General features: G+C 43.4%; 1 protein-coding gene across 7 annotated transcripts in view; it reads right to left on the reverse strand.

Moving 5' to 3' along the window:
• The window catches only part of atxn7l2a (ataxin 7-like 2a), a 34301-nt gene that overhangs the window by 378 nt on the left and 12131 nt on the right, over positions 1-21792 (reverse strand). For 4 of the 7 annotated variants that reach the window (XM_079682907.1, XM_079682911.1, XM_079682910.1 and 1 more), the window contains 4 exons: positions 17914-18110; positions 16865-17039; positions 16575-16696; positions 8908-10535 (listed from right to left, as the gene is read on the reverse strand). In XM_079682907.1, the coding sequence (XP_079539033.1) occupies positions 9473-10535; positions 16575-16696; positions 16865-17039; positions 17914-18110 (1557 nt within the window). In that variant the 3' untranslated portion in view covers positions 8908-9472. Of the gene's footprint in view, positions 1-788; positions 827-8001; positions 8200-8907; positions 10536-16574; positions 16697-16864; positions 17040-17913; positions 18111-21792 lie in introns of those variants that run through there. The other 3 variants (XM_079682908.1, XM_079682909.1, XM_079682913.1) reach the window with 3 other exon arrangements.

Here is a 21792-nt window from a genome sequence, read left to right on the forward strand (position 1 = left end):
AATATTGAGGTTTATCTAATTAACAGATCTGTTTATGACAACTTGGGTCTTCTTTTTTTGCCATCATTGCTATTGGTTGAGATAACACTTTATTAACCAAAGTTATTAATGATCTGGGAACACAGAGACGTTGTTGTTAAAGAATGTGACAATGCGGACCACTATGTCACAATGAGTGTGTGAAGGCATTGTACACATATAAATATCCTTCTTCTGCCTGTGCTCTGCTCATGTCTGTGGAAGAAGAGCTCCCATCGCTGATAGGTGTGCAGCTCACAGTGTTTCTGACTGTAGAGGCAGGATGTTTATACAGGAAGTTATCATGGCTGAAACTGGTGAAGCACCATCCCGCTCTTCCTCCATTAACCATGACAGAGAAGCCTAACATCCCCCTGTTAGCTGACATATTCCAGGTGAGCTTGTAACACAATATCTGAGGGAGTGAGGCAACACCGAGCTTTGTAAAGCTTTCCCTCCATCTATTATTCACCGTGGAAAGAGACCGGAGACATCCACGTTATCAGATGTATACACACAACAATGAAAGACCTGCCTGCAGTCGTATAGAAAACACTGAAGAATTAACATTCCAACTGATGATTCATCGAAATAACAAAATGCCATCAATACGTACTGATGCTTCAAATAAAGAGGAAATAAAAGCCACCAACTCATGTCAGTAATGGTTGCTTCTTCTCTGATGGTAACAATATTTTCTTCTTGTATTTGTGGGTTGTGATGAATGTGTGCGCTTGAGAGAGAGAAGATGAAGTCAGGTGCAAACTTACTGCGACAGACATACACACAGGATGCCAAGAGAACAGACCTGAAACAGAGGAGCAGAATCACCTTACAGTTCAAAAGTATCCAAAAGAACATTTCAGATGTCTGGAGGCATAGGCTCAAATACATGTATTTACATTTATATTCATTTGAACGATTGAATGTTACAGGCTACTGTTTGATACTAGTTTAATGTTCTAACGGCAACCACTTTGCAGATTTATAATGTCTAGTATGTAATATTGTTAGTACTATATTGTTCTTTTATAGAGTATTCTACTTTTTATTGTGTATATGTTCTACTGTGCATGCTTTAGATACTCCTTTAGATATTCATCTTTCTACCTTTGCAAGAGTCCTGTAATTTTCATCCTAGGTAAACTTCAACTATGAGAGACAGGATGGGGGGAAAGGATCCAGGAAATCACATTGTAGGATTTTTAATGAATTAATTGTTAAATTCCTCTGTAAAATAAGTATTTGGTCACCTACAAACAAACAAGATTTCTGGCTATCACAGACCTGTAACTTCTTCTTTAAAAGCCTCCTCTGTCCTCCACTTGTTAACTGTATTAATGGCACCTGTTTGAACTCGTCATCAGTTTAAAAGACACCTGTCCACAACCTCAAACAGTCACACTCCAAATTCCACTATGGCCAAGACCAAAGAGCTGTCAAAGGACACCAGAAACAAAATGGTAGACCTGCACCAGGCTGGGAAGACTGAATCTGCAGTGGGTAAGCAGCTTGGTGTGAAGAAATCAACTGTGGGAGCAATTATTAGAAAATGGAAGAAATACAAGACCACTGATAATCTCCCTCGATCTGGGGCTCCACGCAAGATCTCATCCCGTGGGGTCAAAATGATCACAAGAACGGTGAGCAAAAATCCCAGAACCACACGGGGGGACCTAGTCAATGACCTGCAGAGAGCTGGGACCAAAGTAACAAAGGCTACCATCAGTAACACACTACGCCGCCAGGGACTCAAATCCTGCAGTGCCAGACGTGTCCCCCTGCTTAAGCCAGTACATGTCCAGGCCCGTCTGAAGTTTGCTAGAGAGCATTTAGATGATCCAGAAGAGGATTGGGAGAATGTCATATGGTCAGATGAAACCAAAATAGAACTTTTTGGTAAAAACTCAACTAGACGTGTTTGGGGGAGAAAGAATGCTGAGTTGCATCCAAAGAACACCATACCTACTGTGAAACATGGGGGTGGAAACATCATGCTTTTGGGCTGTTTTTCTGCAAAGGGACCAGGACGACTGATCCGTGTAAAGGAAAGAATGAATGGGGCCATGTATCGAGAGATTTTGAGTGACAACCTCCTTCCATCAGCAAGGGCTTTGAAGATGAAACGTGGCTGGGTCTTTCAGCATGACAATGATCCCAAACACACCGCCCGGGCAACGGAGGAGTGGCTTCGTAAGAAGCATTTCAAGGTCCTGGAGTGGCCTAGCCACCTCTCCAGATCTCAACCCCATAGAAAATCTTTGGAGGGAGTTGAAAGTCTGTGTTGCCCAGCGACAGCCCCAAAACATCACTGCTCTAGAGGAGATCTGCATGGAGGAATCGGCCAAAATACCAGCAACAGTGTGTGAAAACCTTGTGAAGACTTACAGAAAACGTTTGACCTCTGTCATTGCCAACAAAGGGTATATAACAAAGTATTGAGATTAACTTTTGTTATTGACCAAATACTTATTTTCCACCATAATTTGCAAATACATTCTTTAAAAATCAAACAATGTGATTTTCTGGATTTTTTTTTTTTTTCTCATTTTGTCTCTCATAGTTGAGTTATACCTAGGAAGAAAATTACAGGCCTCTCTCGTCTTTTTAAGTGGGAGAACTTGCACAATTGGTGGCTGACTAACTACTTTTTTGCCCCACTGTATGTAGGCTATTTGCTGTTTATTTGTAGTCTATTTTTTTAACTCATGTGCAATTCCTTGTTATTATGTGACAAAACAATTTTCCATTTTGGGATCAATCAGGAATATAATCCAATGCCCAAATGTAGGTTATAACAGAGTGCAGTTTGGTCCTGTCTCTCTCCACTCACTGGTCCCGGGTCTGGACAGCAGGCAGATGGAGAGGGTCAGGCCCATGCCGGTGACATGAGCTGTGATCACCGCCGCCCTGCGCAGCCACACATACAGCCAGAAGTCCCGCATCCCCAGCCCCTCTCCCACCGGGCTGTACTCCACGTCGGACGGCATGCTGCTGAGCTCCTGCCCGGCTACCTGCCCACTGCTGTCGTGGAGAGAACCGCGCCGAAACTGAATGACACGGCACGTGAGCTGCAGGAACACTTCACGAGCTCCATACTCACTTTAGAGTTAAGAAGGATGAACGGGGCAGCAGATAGGAACACAGCGAGGTCAAGATACACACGGCACTTAGCACTTCCGGTATGTCATTTTTAAAAGTCCGTGTCCAGGTAAATGATGCGGTTATAACAATCTTCCAATCGGCATTATCCTATGACTCCGACATACTCAGTCACGCGCACACTGCATATGGGACCTCTGGCTCGCGGTGTAAATAAAGAGCTGCTCTGTCGCAATCTCTTTGTGAATGAAGTGCACATTAGTTTCTGCGGTCCAGTAGCACCAGTTACCAGCTGGTGAGTTCTTCCTCTCCCGTGCGCCCTCTTCTGAAAGTCCGCCCGTGTGATGAAGGCGCGGACTGAAGACTGGAACCTCCGACTCTGTGCTGATGGACCGCAGTCAGGATCAGGATGATGGTGTTATTGGTTTCACTTCCTGGTTTGCATCTTCGCCGAAGAGTAGAGGGGGTTGAGATGACTCCCTTCCATATTCACTTTGTCAATGTTGGCTGGTCCTTCTGTGTTCAATCAGCTGGCGACCACAACGCTGGAAACTGCCCGTACTGCTACGTGAGGATCTCTCAACTATTTTCAACATGGACAAGATTTTAAGTTTGATCTAAAGATATAATGTCATACAGTATTAAGGACAATGAAAAAATGGCACTCATTCATTTTCCTTCACTTTTTTGCAATTTTCTATTGTTTTACAGACTTAAACTGTATTTCATCTCTATGGTTAAGTAATAATATATGATGTTTCAATTGCCTTGACAACATTGATGTTTAACATATTCCTATAGTGCACTGGTTTCTGTATTTTAATGTTCATCATAACCGTAACATGCAGCTCTATCAGAGAATATTTTATTTTTTTAAATGCCAATTTGTATTTTCCCCATCTTTATTAAAATGACAATCATCAAACCATGGAGTCAAATACTCCAAGCTCTCTTGTACCCTGAAGAGTGTTTCTAAATTCGACTAGGGATTAAAAAATGATCAGTTACCCTATGTCATGTGAATGAGAGTAGTATGAATTGAAACAATGCCCAAGACATTTCCATCGATGTGAGTATCACGTGAATGAAAGGCAAACCGAACAACAGACACAGAACATTAGTGGGTTACTGCCATACTCTTAATAACGAGAACATGTCAAGTTTATGAGAACAATAATTACCACCTCAGTTTATGACTGCACCAACCAGTCAAGTAGCAATTTCTTTCACATGGACATGTCTATCCTGACTCATGTTATTCTGTATTTAGCAAAGAATTTGAAGGAAAGAAATGTGTTATTTGTATTTTTTTCTAGATGAAATGTATCAATGTATTTCCATGTATGATTGGGAATCATTTGCAGGGAGAAATAGGCCTTCCCCACTTTGAGACTTGTTTACAGAGAAGTACAGAGCACTGAGATGTTCATCACATGGAGCGACCAGAAGTATCTGAAGCTCGGTGTTGCTTCCGAGTGGTGTTGTACAGTATGGTTCAAATTGATTTCACTTTTAAATCTATTTAATCTTGGTTTATTGTGAGAAGTTAAGTGACAAAAAACAAACAACGAATTCCTTCCTTGTACGTGTTCACATGCTTGGCAAATAAAGCTGATTATGAAAGAACACAAAGTTGAACCCTGACACTCGACAGTGTTTAAATGATGATGTTGCTTCAAGTTGTGAGCGGGAGAGGCTCCACACACATCTTCCACTCTGCAGCTCAGATCAGATGGTCTTAAACATCAGTGCTGCTCGAGGTGGGAGACGAGTGTCACTGATACAGTATCTGAAATGTACTCACCATCTTGCCTTCTATACCTGAAATATTTTTGCATTACATTGTGATGTCACACTAGAGCAGTGGCTCTCAACTGGTGGGTCGCGACCCAAAAGTGGGTAGCGGACCCGTTTCGAGTGGGTTGCAGATGTGTCAGTGAAGGAAAAAAAAAATTGGAATTATTTTTTTCTTTTTTTGCGGGGGGGGGGGGGGGGGGGGGGGGAGTCAAACTTTTATTTTGAAGGCCTGATTTTCTAACGCTGTGCATGCAGTCGGCTTTGGACTGGAAGTACCGGAGACCATAAACGGTTTTGAAAACTTCTGTCACGTAGTGATCATCTTCTCAATAAAACATCTTTGCTGATGTTTTCTCGAGTCTTCTGGCCAATCAGAATCAAGATTGTTGCCGGAAGTCCCCACGGAGAATAACTTTGCGGTAGAACTATTCTTTATACATCCATGGATACAACTTCAGATACAAATGAACACATAATGAAATATGACCCCCGGGTTGATGATTGACAGGTCACAGAACAATGGGGGCTATCTACCCTTATCCACAATTTAAACTATTTCACATCTCCTCTTTACTCTTCTCGCAGCAAGATGTCAGAACAAAGTGAAAAACAAACAATGGCATAACATATTATTAATATGTCGGGTAGTAATAGATGTATTTATTCTCTTCTAAAAGTGTACCAGAATGCATAGTTTATGTTAGTATTTCAAAAAATCTCCTGGGGGAGAATGCCCCCAGACCCCCCTGCTGGGGTTGGGTTTTCAGCATGTATGCCTTTTTATACAGTTCAGCTTTGATTCCATCATCTCATCAAACCTTTTTTAAAAGCATTCTTTAGTTCTGTGAAGGGATATATGCACTGTACTTCACTTGTATTAATATTGTATGCTGAAAAGCGTATATATTACAGCACGTTTTTTTGTTGAATAGATCCGAGTGCTTAAAAATGTTGGGTCGCGATGTATTGACCAAGTAAAAAGTGGGTCCCGAGGCCTGACCAGTTGAGAACCACTGCACTAGAGGTAGACTTTAAGATATAAATGTATTCACTTCATAACGTATCCTTGCACCTATCATGCAAAATCCACTTCTTCATGTCTCCTCTACATCAACATGTCTCCCCTCTTCTTCATGTCTCTTCTACATCAACATGTGTCCCCTCTTCTTCATCAACATGTGTCCCCTCTTCTCCATGTCTCTTCTACATCAACATGTGTCCCCTCTTCTCCATGTCTCTTCTACATCAACATGTGTCCCCTCTTCTCCATGTCTCTTCTACATCAACATGTGTCCCCTCTTCTTCATGTCTCTTCTACATCAACATGTGTCCCCTCTTCTTCATGTCTCTTCTACATCAACATGTCCCCTCTTCTTCATGTCCCTTCTACATCAACATATCTCCCCTCTTCTTCATGTCTCTTCTACATCAACATGTGTCCCCTCTTCTTCATGTCTTTTCTACATCCACATGTGTCCCCTCTTTTTCATGTCTCTTCTACATCAACATGTGTCCCCTCTTCATGTCTCTTCTACATCAACATGTGTCCCCTCTTCTCCATCAACATGTGTCCCCTCTTCTTCATGTCTCTTCTACATCAACATGTGTCCCCTCTTCTTCTTGTCTTTTCTACATCCACATGTGTCCCCTCTTTTTCATGTCTCTTCTACATCAACATGTGTCCCCTCTTCTTCCTGTCTCTTCTACATCAACATGTGTCCCCTCTTCCTCATGTCTCTTCTCCATCAACATGTGTCCCCTCTTCTCCATGTCTCTTCTACATCAACATGTGTCCCCTCTTCTTCATGTCTCTTCTACATCAACATGTGTCCCCTCTTCTCCATGTCTCTTCTACATCAACATGTGTCCCCTCTTCTTCATGTCTCTTCTACATCAACATGTGTCCCCTCTTCTCCATGTCTCTTCTACATCAACATGTGTCCCCTCTTCTTCATGTCTCTTCTACATCAACATGTGTCCCCTCTTCTTCATGTCTCTTCTACATCAACTTGTGTCCCCTCTTCTTCATGTCTCTTCTACATCAACATGTGTCCCCTCTTCTTCATGTCTCTTCTACATAAACTTGTGTCCCCTCTGTGGAAAGAGACTCTGAAAGTTTCAGGAACAAAGATTCTCTCTCTTTTTGTCCTGAGCCATTTCTATAAAAACCTGTCTGGAAATGAGCTGATCAGATTTTGGCCACTTTATGATGTCATAACGATGTTTTGTCTTGTGTAACCATTAGCCAATCAGCAACCAAGGTACCCCCCACCTTATCACCTGAATCTCCTCCTAGAGCACCATTGAGTTCTTTGTAACCAAATCTCTCTCAGAGGGGCGTGGGGAGGGGCTCCTTATTTTCATCTAAAGTAACAGACAGAGAATCAGCACTGGAAACAGGGCTGAAACAGAGGGGATTATGGGATGCTGCAATGATCTGTTTGGTGTTTGGAGCCAAACACTTCAGAGACATGTTTTGTATATACAGTATCTGAGAGCTATAATATATTAATGAAAAACAGTATAATAGGGGTCCTTTAAAATATTTGTGTATCATCTTCTTATGTGTGTTTTAATCCTTTAGTTACAGCCAAAAACGTGTTTTGTGAGGTCACATTAACTTTGACCTTTAAACTCCAGATTGTGATCAGTTCATCCTTCAGTCTAAGCGGACCTTTGTGCCAAATTTGAAACGTTTTTCCTCCAGGCGTTCTGAGATATCACGTCCACGAGAATGGACGGAAGCATGGACAGAAAAGCTGAAAATATGACGGCTGCGCCCTGAGGGTCTTCAGATTTGTGACGTGACATTACAAAACAGGTCATAGAAAACAAGTGTAAAGGACATTTTTAATCCATTTTGATAAACAAACATATTTAATTTAGCAGCATAACCGGATGGTCTTGAGGTATTTTTAAATCCATACTCTGAATTTTTACACACACACACACACACACACACACACACACACACACACACACACACACACACACACACACACACACACACACACACACACACACACACACACACACACACACACACACACACACACACACACACACACACACACACACACACACACACACACACACACACACACACACACACACACACACACACACACACACACACACACACACACACACACACACACACACACACACACACACACACACACACACACACACACACACACACACACACAATTGCCCCAGTCTTGGACTGAGCAGAGCTGGCTCCCTCTTGTAAGGCAGGCACACTTAATGGTGCAGTTTTGGCTGTGGGACAGAAGAGAGATTGAGATTGTTACATTTTGACAAGAGTCTGTATATTCACTTCAGAACTGATTCAGACCTTTATGTTCAATTGATGTCTTAAACTCATTTAGGTTTTTGGGAGAGCTGCAGTAAGGCAGTGGGGAGGCACTGCACTCAAATCAGCTTGTTTAAATAGGACCAAGTCTCTCTGTATTCTGGGTAGCATGCCATTTGAAAAACATACCTGATTGGCTTTAGCATTGAGCTGCTCACCTCACAGCTACTGTTAACAGACTAATGGAACACTTACTAAGCCTTTTTACAGCACTATTGTGCAAATCCTTTCCTAAAGAATAACAGCTGCAGAACCACACTGACTTAGAATCAAAAAGAATGCTGCATCTGTCCCACACCGCGCCACAACTGCCTCTCCTGCACTGCCTAACATGGTGACATGGACAATCTTCCCAAAGAAGCACATAAGGCTTTGCAGCATTACGTTGATTTAGGTGAAACTGGATCCTATTATCATTAGGTCATGTTATAATGGTGCTGCAAATGAAGCTGGGTTAGTGATATTACATATCTGACGTTAAACGTCATTAATGTGTTAATGTGTTATAAATCTGTGTTAGCAATATTATGGACTTATTTAGGTATAGGTTATATAAAATAGGTTATTGCAGTTTCTATTATGTGGTGCTGATTGTCGCCATGGAAACACAGCTCTTAAAAGTTCAAGTTGTGAAAACCACCCCACAGAACACAGGGCGACATATGTTCAGTAGTGGCTGAATTTCACATTTTTTAATGATTCAGGTTTTCTTTGCATTGTGTTAATTAGTTACAGCAGGTTTTGTTTCCACTAAAACAGTTTTTAGTGTCTAAGACCTGTTTTGAAAAGGTAGTTATGAATAGTGAGGACAACAGCTGTATCCGACCTACAGAGAATTCAAGCAGTGACCCAGTGTCACATCAAAGACGTTCCTAACAGTCAGTAGAAACATCAGACACCACTACTGCTGACATTTGAGATGTGTCGTATGGGAATGGACAGCAGCTAGCTCAGTGTTTCTTTAACACGGTGAAGGGAGCTGCCACAGATCAGGAAGTGATGGTAAGAAAGAACAACAATAATGATCAGTGTGTGCTTGTCAGATTGGCAGTGATTTAGTTTTCTTTATTCAGCTCATTGGCTGTCTACAGACCATCCTGCTGACTGTTGGGGGGGGGGGGGGGTATTTTACCTCAGGAATATTATACAAGCTTGACATCAGCCAGGATGTCAGTGCAACTAACTGCAACATAACCCCTCCCTGTCACCCTGTGTGTTGATCAGCCTTTTTGTGTCCTTCAAACTCACCTTCTGTGTGCCCAGTTTCTTCTCCACACCCCCAGCCAGCCCCCCCCCTTTGCTTTCCTTCCAGGGATAAAAGTTGGAGCGCGGAGAGGAGGAGGAAGGGGCGGAGCTGGAGGAGGGGGGGCGGTGCACTGAGGGTTTGGAGGGTGAATGCTCCTCCATTCCGCCCCCCTTTCGTTTCTTCACAAGCCCCTGGTGCTCACAGCCCCTTCCGCCACCGTGCAAGTGAAGTCCTGAGTCCCCCCCGCCGGCCCGGCTGTGAGAGTTGTGGTTGGTGGACGACGGGTCTGGGGGGGAGGAATGGCCCAGAGGAGTGTGTGTCCGTCTGTAGGTCCAGACCGACTTGGCGGCTGGTGAATGGGGTTCTGAGGGGGAGGGCTGGGGGCGGGGCTTGCTGCTGGGGGAAAGTGTGCCATTGGTCTGTCCATGTGTGAGCGGTGAGGAAATGGGGGTTTTAGAAGAAGAGGATGAAGAGGAGGAGGCCGCAGAAGGTGGGCGGCCTCGGTCCTGGAGCAGTATACAGTTCCTGTCGGGACCTGAGTGCTCCCCCTCCTGGGAGGGGGCTTTGCGTTTGCGCTGGGCAGCAGCGGTGGCAGCCTCCTCCCGCAGCTTCATCATCTGCTTGCTGGGGCGTCCAACAGGGTTCTTAAGATGCCCAGAGCCCCCCGAACGCACCGTCACAGGCTTAGCTGGAGAGAGCAGGTGACCCCCAGCGAGGCTGCCCCCGCTGACCCCCGAGTTCTCCGTCTGTATGGCTGTCGGGGGTCTTCCTGGACCTCGACTGGAGGAGGAGGTAGAGGAGGCCGTTTTGATTGAGGAGTTTATATGACTTCCTGTGCGGACCTTAGAATGTAACGAAGAGGAAGAGGAGGAAGAGGAAGAGGAGGAAGAAGAGGACGAGGAGGAGGATGAGGAGGAGGACGAGGAGGAGGACGACGAGGAGATGGTCCGGGCCGAGGGAGGTGAAGAGTGAAGATCTGTGGCTTGAGGTATTTTCCTGTTTTCAAAGAAAATGAATTAGGCGAGAATTAGACTTGCTAACATGTTCTATATCAGGGGTGTCAAACTCAAATACAGTAGGCCAAAATAAAAAAATGGGTACTAGTGGAGGGCCGGACTGGTTCAATGTTTATTGCAGAACTTATTGAAACGTATTATATATATATATATATATATATATATATATATATATATATATATATATATATATATATATATATTAGTGGTGGGCCGTTATCGGCGTTAACGTGCTGCGTTAACGTGAGACTCTTGTCGGCGATAAAAAAATATATCGCCGTTAATCTATTCTCAAAGTTGGGTTGGGAGCTGGGTCTATACTACGCAAGCTATGATGACTTTCACCTTGATAATTTAGCGCGGATGTATACCTAGCCGAATTGCACTGTAGGGGCCGAGATCGAGTCTTTGACCTGTGTTTCTTCTACGGTCTATGGATCTGACCCCGGTCAAATCAGCCACATTAAACGTGACATGCTAACATGGATACAGCAGGTATGAAGCCGCCGGGTTTGCTTCAGGGGAAATTTATTTTTAAGAAGCTTCCCGATGGAAACCTCGACAAAAATAAGGTTGTTTGCACCTTGTGCAATGCGGAATTAGTTTACTGTAGGAGTTCATCCAGTCTCAAGTACCACCTAAACGCAAAGCATCCCTTAGCTAATGCGGAAGATGCCGGATGCCGGGCCAAGCACTGATGTAGCGCGGGGGAAGACTCGTCGTCAAACAACTATGTTTGAGTGCAACCGAGGCAAGCCCGTCAGCACAGCTTTATCAGCCAAGCTAACTAGTCTCCTCGCTCAGTGGATTGCCACCAGCTGCAGGCCCATTAGCGTGGTTGAAGATGACGGGCTTGAGCTTGTTCTCCAGGCGGCCACAGGTGACCCATCTTACAAACTACCTGCGAGGCGAACTATCATGAGGAGAATACATGACCAGCACGCAGAAGAGAAAGCTACGAAAGTTGAGAAGATGGTAGAGGCGAGGTCTGTAGCACTGACTGGGGACCATTGGACGTCCGTTAACAACGACAACTACATCGGCGTTACAGTACACCTCATCGATGCTAGCTGGGAACTTCACTCCTTCGCTTTAGGTATGCTACTGTTAGAAATTAAAATCAATGTTTTAATGGGGAAATGTAGTTTAAACATGCCGTCAGTTTTAATGCTCTTTTATACTGAAAAACCAGAAATTCTTGTGCACAAGCAGTTAAGCTTTTATTCTGAAAATCCTTCATCTACGGTTAGCATTTAGCATGTGGCTAATATACAATTTCCTGAAGAGGTGAATTTAGTAGCGAAATGATATAGAGTGGTGCAAACTGAAGCCTACTGACTTAACACTACAACTATAGATGTCGAGATACTACCATGCTGAATATTAAATGAAGGTACAGTTTATTTGAATACATTATTGTTTACAGACGAGAGTAGCATGTGACAACATCCGGAATGACCGGAAATCAAACGAGCCGAGAAGTATTGTTTAGAGTATTGATTACAGCGTTTAGAATGTGTTAAATGAAAAGTGATGAAAGAGAATATGAGGAGAAATGGCGTGTTAAGCATATAGTGAATGTGAAAAGAACCTATCCTCTGTTTAAATGCAATAACGGACATTGGAGACGAGGCGAGCCGGCTGGCGGGGAGGAGCCAGCAGAGGAGATATAACAGCACCGGAGGAGAGATCCATTCTCTTCTCTTCCCTATCGAGAGCCAGATCACAGCTGTTTGTCTGACTGAACAATATCATGCTTGTGACCAACCCGCGCCTTTTTTAATTAAAGTACCCAATTGAACTTTCACAGAGACTCCATTTAGTCTCCTTTTAAAGCTTCTCTCCTGGACGGGAGAATAACGAACACAGTTAACACTACGTTATGTCATTTTAAATTACATAATTTAATTTCGTAGCCTTTTAATTACCACCACGTTATGTTTGGAATTAATCTAGATTAATTCCAAGAATACAGTGAGATTAATCTAGATTAAAAAAATGAATCTATGCCCACCACTAATATATATATATTATATATTGAACGTATTACACATATTATACCTGGAACCAACAAAGCTTCAATGATTGCCTATAAAAACAACATTAAACATGAAATAATCAGTTGCATTAATTTCTTATGGCTCTATCTGCAGCTTTTCCAAAGTCATTTCTTATGATTACATTTTTCCACAGGCCAACAGCAGCTTCAAAAAAACGATTTCCCTCAAGAACAAACAAAACATGCCCTGTTGTCGTGAGAGAAAAATTGCAGAAGGAAACATCCATTAAACTCAGTGTGCTGCTCTGTGATGCTAGTTCAGATACCTGGCATCTCATCTTGGTTGCAAGGTCATCAATGTTTGGGCTCAGGCTCTGAGCTTGAGTGAAGGTGTGCGTGCAATATACCGGCAGGTCAGATCTAATAGTAATTAGAAATGATCCTGTGGCCTCGAGTTTGACATAATGTGTTCTATAGGACATTCTGACGCATAAGAATGGAGCATCGGAAGCTTTTTGACTACAGACTCAACTGAGCAGCAAGCAGTGTGCGGACTTGTTAGGTTATTATTTGATCAGATACTGTATTTCTAGAATTATATATGGATATTTGTATATCACAAGATGTTAAATTGCACAATTAGATGTGATTAATTGGTTTCTCACTCTGTCGTTTTTTGTGCTTTATTATATCTTGCGGCTTGTTTTGATCCACATGTTATTATCTTTTACTAAATGTGTGATCAAACTTCACAAAAGTGTTCTGCATCTAAAACCAGCAGAATGATTTTCACCGACATGCTATCTGTAGTTAAAATACACAGGACAGTTTGTGAACAGCAATGTGCGCTCACCCAAGTCACTGCTTGGAAATATTTGGAAGAGGTCAAGGGTTTGAAACCCCTAGATTGCCAAGTCATATAAATAATGGAACACAATTAACCAAATGACTGGACAACATACAAAGCAAAGCAGCAAAGCAGATGTGATAACTTTAATACAATTAAGATGCGGTATGCCAATCATACTTGAATAATTTAGTATTTGGGTAGAAAGATGCAATAAGATAAAAGGACCAGCTACACTAAGGCATGGTTTTGCTAGTTACTCTGGTAACTGCAGGGCTCTGACAATCTGAGTTATTGCTCAACAATCAACCTACATTTGAGTGAGATCAAAAAATATCCTACAGCCAAATTACAGGAAGAGCAATATTTATAAAAAGACAAAATATAAATCAAATCCCATTCTAAATGGAAGAATTGTAGCTCGATACAGATCCAAATGAAAATGGGAATTATGTAAAAGATATCCCTGCTGTTGCTGAAAAGTGTTTAGTCCTTATATGACCCATTTTATGTGCTTGTAAACGAGTCAGTCCCCATCTTAATGCAGACTTCACTCAGTGTTCAGCACTGTTATTCTGGCAGCAGAGAACACCATCTGCTTCATCTATTAGTGACTAAGCAGTGGGTTTACACTCAGGTTCATCTGCAAGTGTTACCAAAAAGCATTCTGATGTAACAAGCACTCATCCATGTACAGTGGGTGGGAGTCTCAAAGAAACAGAAATGGGATGGAGGTTGAGGCTGAGGCTGATTTGCACAATTTATACTAGTGATCAGGTTAGTCTCAAAATGTATGTCATTAAAATAGCAGTGCTTTTCATGAATGGGCTGAACACTTGTAGTATAGGCTATCTACTATCAGAGACTTGGTTGGATGCTGAGCAAATTCTAGCCCATTGAGAACCTTTGGCAACTCTGGGGCATTACTTGCTGATTTTTTGGTTCATTCTGTAAAATATTCTGTGTATGAAAATATATTTTTCTTATATCATTCTTGTCAAAAAACATTTTACATTCACTTAAAGGTGGGGTAGGTAATTTTGGAGAAACCAGCTTAAGTGCGCTAGAATTTGAAAATACACAGCCGGGAAAAATCTGCCCACTTCCTTGCAGAGCCCCTCCTCCAACACACACGAACGCGCACATGACCAATGAGGGCACGAGATAAGTCTGTGCATAGATCAGGGTATATGCAGGAATCCTGAAGTCAAATTTAATACCTTTTAAGACCTTTTTTAAGACCCTTTCCATACATTTTAAGACCTCATCGCAACTTTGAGTTCTAACCGGTCACATTGGCAACACACTTTACCTCACATTTACTATATTGATTGTAAGATAGCAAAACTAAACAGAGTGCAGACAGACTACTGAAGCCTCCTTTCCACATGAACTTCAACCTCTCTGTGAAGGTCAGGTTTAATGCAGTATGCTGCTTTTTTGCTTCTGTAGACTCTGTGCTCTTTAATTCCAGTAAAACTCCTCAGAAACCATTAGAAACCAGTATTTGACCAATAAACAAAACAATTGACAAAACTTTGAACTATGAAATATATTAAACTTTGGTGAGCTTCAGCGGGGTAATGCCATATAGGAGCTCCCTCACAAATACCCAGGGGTTAAATTGGGCTGGGGCTGTCCGGGGCTAAGCCCTGGCACATAAGACGATGCTCTGACGTCATCACCCTCACACATTTGTCATATGTTTACAAAAAAGGATATATATGTTAAGACTTTTCTCGTTCTTAATATAGACTATATTTAGGGTCGATATGTGTTGACTTTACTTTAAAATAGCAGATCTTTGTGACCGGATATAGTTTGGCTTAGACCCCGGCCCCACACGGTAAAACGCATACGCAAGCGCAAAAAAGGCTTCCGTTCACACACGCATTCGATTCATTAACGTTTCCAGAAGTTCACACTAGACCGCTGGAAATGCTGGAAACGATGTAGTACATATGTCAGGCCTGTAAGTGGCGCTGCTGCCGCCCGAAATACACCAAAAGCAGCGAAGAAGACCCCGGAGCATGGTTGCCCTTCTGTTTATTTTCCGCGGTGGACGGCGTGTTCTCCTGCTGTATCTCTCAGGTAGTCCACCAGCAGAGGAAAAACATCCACCTCTCCGCCTCTTCCAAGGGACGAGGGGACCGTGCGGCAGTTTCCGTAAAAAAAATGTTCCGCCGGTCAACATGTCCGTTAAAGTTTAAATCTTCCGTGCAAAATTAGGAAAGTGCCGGTCAGAGGTCTTCTTTGTTATTTATTGAGCTTTAAAACAAATTGATAACGACTCTGTTCTCTGTATAATAATATAATAATATTTTATAAACGGTGACTGCCTCTCTTTTTCTCCCCCTATTCTGACAGTCCAGCAGCAGCAGGAGACGTGGGGAGAGGGAGTCGGGCTCTTTCATCGTTATCAGAAAATGATCATATGGCACACACGGAGCCGTTGGACCTCCAGAGCGTTGCGTATGCCGGTCTACCCACCTTGGGACCCGTTACCGTAGTCGTTTATTCCCCCCCACACACACAGAGCGGAGCAAGGCAACGAAACTTAAAATAATAAGCAGCATTTTACGGCGCGCTATGCATGGGGCCGCCTTGTGGGGTTTCCCGACATGTCGTTTCAGTAAATTAAAGGGTGTTTCATTTTGTCGTTGCTGTGAACCTTCTTAATACCTTGGAAAATGCCGTTTAATACTTTTTAATAGCCTTAATTTTCGCTAAATTGATTTATCAACTTGTAATACTTTTTAAGACCCCGCGGACACCCTGATAGATGGAAGGCTGACAGGCAGGTTGGCCATCAAGTTGTTGTAGCCGGGCCGGCTCAGATCATTGGTCGTGCTTTTTACAGTACTACGGCTTCCATAGATGACATTTTTTTATGGATTTTTTGTCAGAGCACTTAAGATATTCATTGCTATTGGGATGCTAAGAGTATTCCATGGAATATAAAAACAAGTGTATCTCGAGCCGGTTTCTCAAACTTACCTACCCCACCTTTAAAGAAAAGCATTTAGATGAGAAAATATGTTTGTACTTTTAGCATACAGTATAAATGCCAGTGACAAAAAGATACCAAAGTTATCTTTCCAAGAAATGTTGACAGTGAGCAGAATAAAAGCAGAGCGAAGTCAAAAGGGCCACTAAGAATGTGAGTGTCTTACTTCCAGAGGTGTGCGCTGATGTGCTGCTCCAGCATGCTGCTGAGAGCCGACCTCAGGTGGTGGAGTCTGCGGTCAAACGTGTAGATGCCGTGACCCAAAGCATGGCTGCCAAATGAACATACCTGCAGAGAGAAGGCTGGTTGTAAATCTGTTACAGGCAGGTGAGTTAACCTCCAAGAGAACTCCTTGAAGATGAAATAGCGTTGCACAATCACCCTCTATCCACCTAATAAATCAATGTGGTATCTGCTTGTCTTTAATATTGTTAAACCCAAGTAGAAACGGCTCACCGCTAGAGGTCTGGGATGTGCAGCAGAAGATGGGAACTCAACGGGCTCCTCGGGTCCTTCTGCCTCACTTTCATCACTGGAAATTTTTCCATGGACCAGAGGTGAGGGGGCTCGGACCCCCCCCTCGTCCTGCTGCTCATCCTCTGTGTTGCTCTCCGACACAGAAGAAGGCTGACTGTAAAACACACATTCGACTTTTTGCTTCATCCTTTTTTCGTTTTGTTTGGCTCCACAAAATTACATTTGACTATATTCAACAACATCATTTTTCTAACTGACTAAGTGCTCTCACTTAGCACCACCTCTAAGCCCCCTTCCCAAAGGACTCGGTGTGATTTTATTGGCTGGTGAGAAAAATTGCAAGTAGCTGCACAATATGTGTATATGTGCGTGTGCAGAAAAGTGTTGCAATTGTAAATGCCGAGTTAAATGTGTGTTAGTTTTGATCAAATTCATAATATGAATTGTGCTAAACTAAACACCACTCTCTCTGACAGAACACCTCACTGAGTGATTTCACTCATATGTCTAACTTTGAGGTTTCTCTTTTCAGCCGCAGACCCCATGTCTCCTCTTTATGTGCGTCGCTAAGCTCCTCGTACTACTTGTGTACTTTAAAGCGGCTCGGCATTGTTTACAATTTGAGAGCGATTTTTCAAGTTGATCGTCTTTCTTGAAAATCCGAAGTGTTGCCAAACGTTTGATTTGTAGGTATTTGTCGGTGCGCTGTGTTTCTCTTTTTCCTCGACTTCCATGTGTGTTGATAACTGAGACTCTCGGCCTCCGTAGAGCGAAGCAAAGATCAAAGATCGTCTCTGCTGATTGCTGACAGGATATTATATGAATGAATCTTTTTTTTACCGATGCAAAGACGCTACAATCGGTGCATCGCGAGTTGAACCCAAACTGTAGCCGATGTGCACTCTTTCAACCGGTGCACTCGCATCTTGAACGTTTATGCCGGTGCACCGATGCGAATCGGTGAATCTTAACATCCCTACTCCATACACACATCTTTATCCGAGCTGGCGTCAGTAAACTTCACTAACCTGAACGCAGGGAGGCTGGCCAGGGGTCTCCTGCATTGTGGGGCCCCCGTCTGTTCCACGGGGGCCTCTGGGCTGGGGGAGTTTCCATCCAGGGATTGGGCCCCTTTTTCACGGACCTTGGTCTTCAGTTCTGCCACTAGCTGGTCAAAGTTCTTGCTGCGCCCCATCACTTTCCTCCGCTGGTGGATGGAGTGAATCTGAGGACAGAGGAACAGCAGGTCAGTCACTGCTGCATTTCAAATAAATGGACACAACTTGTATTTGGTGAAGGACCCAAAATGATGGATTTCTAGACTCTTTGGGTAATTGCTGTTGTGTATCCTTCTAATAATGATAATGCATTTTAGTTATAGAGCGCTTTTTTTGAAACTCAATTGAGTTTTGATTTTTCTGATTTGAGATCAGGGGGATTCACAGGTGTGTTTGGGGAGTGAGTTCCAGAGGGAGGGGGCAGCGACGGAGAAGGGTATGTCCCCCCAGGTTCGGTGCTTGGTCCTATGAGGGAAAGGGCGGAGGCTGTGGGTAGGAGTGTGGTGATTAGGGTTGCAAAGGGGCGGAACACTTCCAGTACATTTCCATGGGAAGTTAAGCTGGGGAATTTTGGAAATATTGGAAACTTTCCATGGGAATAATGGGATTTATGGGAACTAACTGGGAATTGAGGGTAATGTAATCGAATTGTATCATTTTATTGAGCCATTGCGACTTCCGACTGATTTTGATAGAGCGGGTAACATATGAGCACAGCCCTCTGTGGATGTCAGCATGAGCAAGAGAAAGGTATCTGAGGGAAATCTTGTTTTCCAAGAAAAGTGGGAGAAAGAATATATTTTCACTGAATTCAGGGGTAAACCACAACGTTGAGTATGTTTGCAGACCGTTGCTGTAATGAAAGTAAGCAACTTGAGCTGCCACTACTACTCATTTGTGTGTGTGTGTGTGTGTGTGTGTGTGTGTGTGTGTGTGTGTGTGTGTGTGTGTGTGTGTGTGTGTGTGTGTGTGTGTGTGTGTGTGTGTGTGTGTGTGTGTGTGTGTGTGTGTGTGTGTGTGTGTGTGTGTGTGTGTGTGTGTGTGTGTGTGTGTGTGTGTGTGTGTGTGTTCCAAGTGAATCTGCAGCCCCCTGGTGGCCAGTACTTAAATTATGTGGCCCCCACCACCATCCAAGTTGCCCATCCCTGCTGTAGGGGGTGTGGTCTCAATAGCCATGCAGTAAGCAGTGTGCATGTGATTGAGGAATGGCATGGATATTCAAGTGTACTTGAATGGCATCTGTTTGTTTTATTCAAGATTATGCTAAAATATACTTTAAGTTCCCTATGAAGAGCCAACCTTCAATTTAGAAAATTCCCAGTTTATTACCATGGAAAGTTTCCATCTTTGAAAATTCCCGGAATGTTGCAACCCTAGTGGTGATGGAGCAGGTCAGTGAGGGAGGAGGGGGCCTGGTGATGGAGCAGGTCAGTGAGGGAGGAAGGGGCCTGGTGATGGAGCAGGTCAGTGAGGGAGGAGGGGGCCTGGTGATGGAGCAGGTCAGTGAGGGAGGAAGGGGCCTGGTGATGGAGCAGGTCAGTGAGGGAGGAGGGGAACTGGTGATGGAGCAGGTCAGTGAGGGAGGAAGGGGCCTGGTGATGGAGCAGGTCAGTGAGGGAGGAGGGGAACTGGTGATGGAGCAGGTCGGTGAGGTAGGGGGGGCCTGGTGATGGAGCAGGTCAGTGAGGTAGGAGGGGGCCTGGTGATGGAGCAGGTCGGTGAAGTAGGAGGGGGCCTGGTGATGGAGCAGGTCAGTGAGGTAGGGGGGAACTGGTGTTGGAGCAGGTCGGTGAGGTAGGGGGGAGCTGGTGATGGAGCAGGTCGGTGAGGTAGGGGGGGCCTGGTGATGGAGCAGGTCGGTGAGGTAGGGGGGGCATGGTGATGGAGCAGGTCGGTGAGGTAGGGGGGGCCTGGTGATGGAGCAGCTCGGGGAGGTAGGGGGGGCCTGGTGATGGAGCAGGTCGGTGAGGTAGGGGGGGCCTGGTGATGGAGGGCTTTGTAGGTAAGGAGAAGGATCTTGAAATGGATGCGTTGTGGGACGGGGAGCCAGTGGAGGTCTGCAGGACGGGGGGATGTGGTCACGGAGCGGGAGAGGAGTCGAGCGGCAGAGTTCTGAATATACTGGAGTTTATTGAGGAGTCAGGATGTGTACCAGAGGATGCTGTTGCAGTAGTCTAGTCTGGATGAGATGAAGACATGGATGAGCAGAGAAGGAGAGTGATGGGCGGTGACGGGATATATTTTTGAGATGGGAAGAAGGCAGTTTTGGTGATGTGCTGTCGAAAATGACTGAGGTTGCGGATGTGAGGGGAGGGGTCAGAGTGGAATGTCAATGGTGAGGGAGATGTCGTTATTATTTTTTTGTGAGGGATTTGGTACCGATGATGACCATTTCAGATTTATCACAGTTCAGTTTGAGGAAGTTGTTTTGCATTCAGGATTATATTTCAGTGAGACAGTTGGTGAAAGTTGAAAGAGTTGAAGTGGTTATGGATTTTGTTGAGATGTTAAGTTGGACATCGTTCTGAATAATTACTACCCATATCATAAGCTTCAATAAAAGTGGTGGCAGCTTTTTATTCAGACACAGCTGTGTGATGTTTTCAGAGAAATTAAGCTATTCCAGATTTGACAAACAGGAGTAGATATGAGTAAGTCTTGACAATTGAACATCAATTAGACTATCTATTAATTTCAAAAAAACTGATTGAAAGTGTATTCTGTTAAATGACAACATAAATGTGACCATCACACATTACGAGAATTACAGCTGATGTATTTTAGCTGCTCATTTCCCAAACACACCTAAAGTTTGAAATGTATTTTTTAAAGATTTCATGTGTCTGACAACTGGTCCTTTGGTTGCTTTGGAAAGAGTCTCAGGTACTTTGCTATAGAAATTATTCGTTTTGGATTGCAGTACACTCATATAGGTTTATCATGCAGCACTGTCCATTAGTAACTTTTGCTGTTATTTTTAAATGAGTCAGTTTCATTTCAATAATTGTAGATGAATAGTTTTAAGGATTACATGACATATGTTCTTCCTAGCAGGTGGAAGAGTCCACCTTCAGAGCAGGTAGAGATGCAGGTTGTTCTCCTGCGTATCTTTCCCGTCACTCCTGTCACTTCCTATTTGTCGGATCGTCCTGTCTGGATGTGGCCTCTCACACTCACTTCCTCCCTCACCATATAAGGACTCTTCCTGAGCTGGGAGCCATTTTCACCATTCAGTATCAGTCAGTGCTCACTAGTAACAGAGAGGTGACTGCAGTGTAATTCATTTGAAAGAATCCACTCTTTTTGTCACTGTAAATGGCGAATTTCTTAAATTCAGAACTTGATAATTTGTCAATTGTTAAAGATATCTTACAATGACCTCACACTGCTTGATGTGCAATTGGATACACACGTTCTGTGATTCTCTGACAGGTTATCAACTCCGATGTGATATCAAAATACACCAATACACTTGTTCCCTGTGCAAAACACTGTTACACTTGCCAAAGCAGCTATTGTTGAATACTATATTTGGTTATTGATAGGACAACAAACGTCCACCTTAAAGTAAGTCACTTAGTGGATTTATTACTGCATCATCATGAAAACACAAATCTTGTCACAAGGTCACATTTCTTACAATAGGGTTAATTAGGGGTATTTCTGATCAAATTCCAATATTGCTTGTATATGATCTGCATATTATACATTTGCAGATTGAATTACTTTAAATACCGTTTGAATGCCTCAAACATTTATTAATAATAATAATAATAATAATGAAATGACTTTGGCAAGACCTCGACAAACTACAATGGCACAAGTGGATAGATCCAGTCCCATGGAGAA

The sequence above is a fragment of the Notothenia rossii genome, assembly GCF_949606895.1.
Source record: "Notothenia rossii genome assembly, chromosome: 5".
NCBI classification, from domain to species: Eukaryota; Metazoa; Chordata; class Actinopteri; order Perciformes; family Nototheniidae; genus Notothenia; species Notothenia rossii.